At 34.8% G+C, this 5,469-nt stretch overlaps 1 protein-coding gene across 1 annotated transcript in view; it reads right to left on the reverse strand.

The window, feature by feature from the left end:
• Positions 1–1,180: 1,180 nt before the first annotated feature.
• LOC102852428 (glycoprotein endo-alpha-1,2-mannosidase-like) overlaps positions 1,181–5,469 on the reverse strand; it is a 37,111-nt gene continuing 32,822 nt past the window's right edge. The window contains exons 3-4 of the mRNA XM_006881207.1: positions 2,673–2,749; positions 1,181–1,866 (exon numbers count right to left, since the gene is read on the reverse strand). Of these exons, the coding sequence (XP_006881269.1) occupies positions 1,209–1,866; positions 2,673–2,749 (735 nt within the window). The 3' untranslated portion in view covers positions 1,181–1,208. The remainder of the gene's footprint in view (positions 1,867–2,672; positions 2,750–5,469) is intronic.

Below are 5,469 nucleotides of genomic sequence, written 5' to 3' on the forward strand. Positions count from 1 at the left end.
AAGATGATTACTTTGTCATAAGACAATTACTGATCATAAGTGTTGAAATTTGATCAGTACCATGATAGCATAAAATTTTAAAATGTAGATATAAAAAACTAAAGGCATTTTCCTGCTTATAAAGAAAAGCTTACTTTCATCATTAATACTAATTCTGGAGTAACTTTTAAGATTTCCCCTGAAAAACTTTCAGCTCCACGTTTCCAAAATCTAAGATGGTTAGTACATTTTCTTTATTGTATTTGGTAAACTAATTTAAAATGAAGAAATAATCAAACTCAAAAATGACACGATCAACTTTTTCTTCTGGGTCAAAAATTCTGTTTAAAATTAAATTAAAAGATTTTAAACACAAACATGTTAAAGACTGACAAGGGAACAAGAGGATAACAGTATTTGGAATATTATACTGTTATTCTTGTGGTCAATTATGTTTACTTAACAGTTCAGAAGCAATCATATATTTTTATAAAATTATTTTTCACAGATTTTAAAATCTGAAAATCAAAATAGTAATGAAGAAACATTAAACATGCAGAACAGGAAGCATCCTATAATTTGATTCTGCAAAAAAAAAAAAAAGCACACCTTCCAAACACAATATGGTCCATAGTAAGGCTTAAAGTTGATAATATTTTTCTTAAGTTCATTTTTTACTGATGAGTTATTCAGACTGAATACCAGTATGTTAAAAATGACAGATACACTGAAAAAAATAAAAAAAAATATGTACAGTGTCTCAAAACTCATTCATTCCTTAGGTATTTTTCTTAAATCAACAAAATAAAACAACAGCAAAAATGTACCCAAAACCAGCCTCCTGCTACTGAGTAGTTCCAAGTCAAGTAAACACACAGTTCAATTTCTTTGGGGCCAGGATGCAAGCAAAATATAACGGTGTGCTAGCTGCTTTATGTAACACAGGCATTTATCCACTGTGAAATCAAAATTAAATTGCCATGAAAGCGGAATTTCAATTTCAGTCAGAAATGCAGCAAATCGTGCTATGAGGGATGTTGTTTGCACAACTCTTTTCTCAGGTATTTGCTGAGTACAGCATTGCAAAAAGTGACGATAATATTCCTATTTTTTAAAAAAAAGTACAAATGCTTTTTATTAAAATCACAACAGTGCATTCTGATTCTTAGAGTTTCTAAAACTTAAAGAGATATTTACTGAAATTAGGTGACTTCAATAATTATAATGGTTTAAGAAACAGGCGGTTGCTGATGTAATGAGTAATTTGCTCTTTCTTTACTGTATTTTTCAGACCACTTCCGAGTTAGTTCTAGATAAAGACCCGGTTTGTGAGGGCGGTAATCCAGGTAAACAGTATTACTAGTTCTTTTGGGAACAGCTTTTTCAATTTGAGTTCCTTCATGCCACTCATTAAAAGACGTGATAGAAATTAGAGTGGGGTGGGTCTGAAGGGCAACACTCAGCGCCGTCTCATAATACTTCCCGTTGACTCGATTCCGCGTGTTGTGAGTGTTCCACGGACGGATGCTGGTGTCGATGTATCCTGGGCCCACACTTGGAATAAATAACAAGTTGTAGTTATCACAAAATGTTTTTAGGCTGGCCCAGTTCTGATGCGATGAGCCGTAAGTAAAGCCATTTGTGGCAAAATACGTATAAATTCCATCAAAGCCACTGTGAAGGATTTCAAATTTATGTTTTTCTTCAACTAAAAGTGCAATGAACAGTCCATCATAAGGAGTATTGCGAACACTCTGAGACCCTGAAGCGGTTAACAAATTGGCCCATTTTTCAGGCTTCACAATATAGGAATCATAGACATAAAACATGGGAAGGGCATTGCCAGTCTTAGTCTTGTACCTGTAAAAGGCTGGATGACTTCCATATCTAAAACATAAACATATGTAAAAGAAAATGAACATTCGGAGCTCACAGAGGAAAAAGAAAACAACACAAAAGGCAGTTTATGTATTTAAAATCAAGGTAATCAGTGCATTTTGAGTACATTATTCACCTTCTTTGGGCAATCAGTTACATAAGAGAAACTATTAAAAATGAATTTTTAAATTTACACATTAATAAATGAGATACTGTGTAAATCAAGATACAACCAAACAGAAAATTAATTATCTCAAGGTTTACAAATGATGACTACTGCCATAAAAAACCCATTATTTTCTACATTAATATATAAACTATTTTTTGTACTAGTAATAAAAGTCCCATTGTTATTGACAATTTTTTTTGTAAAAATACAGCATCTATCATAAATTTTTAGCAACAGAATCCTTTAACAAAATGGAACTGTGCTAATAAATTATTTCCTTATAATTTGGTGAAAGAGAAATAAAATCATTACATGTCTGTCCATCGCTATAAAAAGAAACTAACATTTCACACTCCAAAGCTTCACTTTAGGGACAAAAGTCAATATTCACAACATTTTCTAAAAGTATAATTTTCAAATATCATGACAAAAATCATAAAGGGCCTTTTTAACATGAAAACCAGTAAATAAATAGCAATTTCTAGTTACTCACAAAGAAAGTGAATTCTAGAATGGTGATAATAGTAATTTCAAAAAAACCTGAAATTAATTTATTTTGGCAGATCATAAAAATCTTTAAAAATGATTATTTCATAACAACAAGTAGGTAAGATAACAATAGTTATAAACATGGAAGAAAACTTACTTGTCTATAATGTATTTGACATTTTTATACATATTTTGATCATCTCTATTTCTGTATGGTTCTATGTGAAATGTGACCTGAAAAAAAAAAAATCACACAAACTGGTAAGAGTAAATTAACTATGACATGAATATAAAAACAGATGAATATCCCATATTTTTAGAAATTGATTTTATAATCTTAATTTGCTGTTGTTGTTCTTGTTGACTGCTATTGAGTTGAGCATGACTCATAGTGACCCTACGAACCAAAGGTCTGAAGCCTTTCTATAACTATCGTTATTTATCAACGTTCATAGTTTCCAGAGGCATGTTCTTAAGGAAGTGGATGTCACCCCTACTTCCAAATCTTAATTTAAAATCCACATTTATTTATTTACTTACTGAACATACAAATTACTAGGTTCTAATAGTAATATAACTTTAGTTAAGAAATTTCTAGACAAAATGCTTAAGATGCATATTGTCTCAGTTAATCTTCACAATTCTAGTTTTTATTGTTGTTGTTTGTTGTTACGTGGCATCGAGTTGCTCGTGTACAACAGCTCTGAACATGGATCTATCCTATGCCAACCTTATTATCTCTGACACACCTACCGTCATTACTCCAGTCACTGAATCAATTCATTTCAAAGTCTTCCTCTCTTGCGCTGTCTACCCTTCCAAATATTAGGTCCCTCTCAAAGGACTGGTCCCTCCTTACTACATGCACAAAGTATGTCAGATGAAGTTTCAGAATCCTTGCCTCCAAGGAGCGGCCTGGTTTCACCCTCTCTAGTACAAACCTGTTTTTTTCTCTTAGGAGTTGTGTCAAGTAATTTGGAAGACAACTCCCTGGCCAACTGATTGGAAGAGATCCTTATTTATTCCTATTCCAAAGAAAGGTGACCCAACAGAGTGTAGAAATTATCATACAATATCATTAATATCACATGCAAGCAAGATTCTGCTGAAAATGATCCAAAAATTACTGGAACAGCACATCAAGAGAGAACTGCCAGATGTGTAGGCTGGGTTTGGAAGAGGCCATGGTTCTAGGGATACTATAGCTAATGTTAGCTGAATCTTGGCTGAAAGCAGAGAATACCAGATAAAAGTCTTTATGCAAAGGTATTTGACTGTGTGGATCACAACAAACTGTGGCTAACTCGAGAAGAATAGGAATCCCAGAACACTTCCTTGTGCTTATGCACAACCTATTCTTGGACCAAGAGGCAGTCATCAGAATAGAGCAAAGAAACACAGCAGTGTTCAAAATCAGTAAGAGTATATGCCAGAGATGTATCCTATCTCCATAACTTTTCAATCTATATGCAGAACAGATCATCCAGGAGGCTGGGCTCTATGAGTTTCTATTACTGTCTCCATTTTAAACTAAAACAATTATAGTTAAAATATGGTCAGTAAAATGTATCCAGCTGGCTGAAAACAATGTTGTTGTTTTGTTATGTGCCATCTAGTCACTTGCAACTCATAGACACCCTATTACAACAGCTTTGATACCTGTTCTATCCTGTGCCTACTTAACTATCTCTGACACACCTACCTTCATTACTCCAGTCACTGTATCAATCCATCTCATCAATGGTCTTCCTCTCTTTCCCTTTCCCTCCACCCTTCTAAGCATGATCTCCCTCTTTAAGGACTGGTCCCTCCTTGCAACATACCCAAAGTATGTCAGATGAAGCCTCAGAATCCTTGCTTCCAAAGAACAACCTGGCTTCACCCTCTCTAGGACAAAACTGTTTGTTCTTCTGGCAGTCCATGGTATATTCAACACTCTTCTCCAACACCACAGCTCAAAGGCATCAATTCTCCTATCATTTCTAGTCATTGTCCAGCTCTCTGATGCATAGCAAGCAACTGTGAAGACTTTGGCCTGGACCAGGCACATCTAGACTAACACTGCTGCTCTTCAGTACTCTGTAGACTTTCCCAGTGCAATTTGTATCTTGCTTTCTTGGTTGCTGGTACCAAGATTGCGGATTGTGGAGCCAAGCAAACTGAAGCTGTTAACAATCTCAATCACTTCACCATCTATCATGATGCTGCCAATGGGCCCAATGGTAAAAATCTTTGCTTTCGTGGTGTTGAGTTTCAATCCATATTGAAGGCTGCAAACAATCCATATTGAAGATGAAAATAGTACTGAAAAATAATATAGCACAACTGAAGGATAAAAAAGGGAAGAACTCGCTTGGCATTTTTCTAGATGAAAGAACTCAGAAATAAATTCAAGACTCATGTTGTAAGACTGAGAGACTTTATGGGCAAAATCTTGAATGATACAGAAAGCATCAAAAGAAGATGGAAGAAAACAGAGCCTTGGTACCAAAATAAATTACTTGACACTGAACAATTTAAAGAAAATGCCATATGAACAAGAACCAGTGGTAATAAATGACATTCAAGCTGAACTGAAGGCACTGACAAAAAATAAGGTCCGAGGAATCAATGCAGCATCAATTGACGTGTCAACAAACAGAGGTAACCTTGGATGTGTTGACTGGTTTATTCTAGTATATATGGAAGACAGCTACTTGGCCAACTGAGTGGACGAGATCCATATTTGTTCCCATTCCCAAGAAAAGTGGTCTAATAGAATGTAGATATTATCAAACAAGATCATTATTTTCACATGCAAGAAAAATACTGCTGAAGATTTCCAAAAATAGTTAGCACATTGACAAAGAACTGCTAGAAGTTCTAAAGGGTTTAGAAGAGGCTATGCCACTAGGGATATCACTGATAACAGTGATATCACTGATGTCAGAGGGATCCCGGCTAAAACCAGACAC

Source organism: Elephantulus edwardii, unplaced genomic scaffold (assembly GCF_000299155.1).
Source record: "Elephantulus edwardii isolate Elephantulus edwardi_28Jun2011 unplaced genomic scaffold, EleEdw1.0 scaffold00013, whole genome shotgun sequence".
Taxonomy (NCBI): Eukaryota; Metazoa; Chordata; class Mammalia; order Macroscelidea; family Macroscelididae; genus Elephantulus; species Elephantulus edwardii.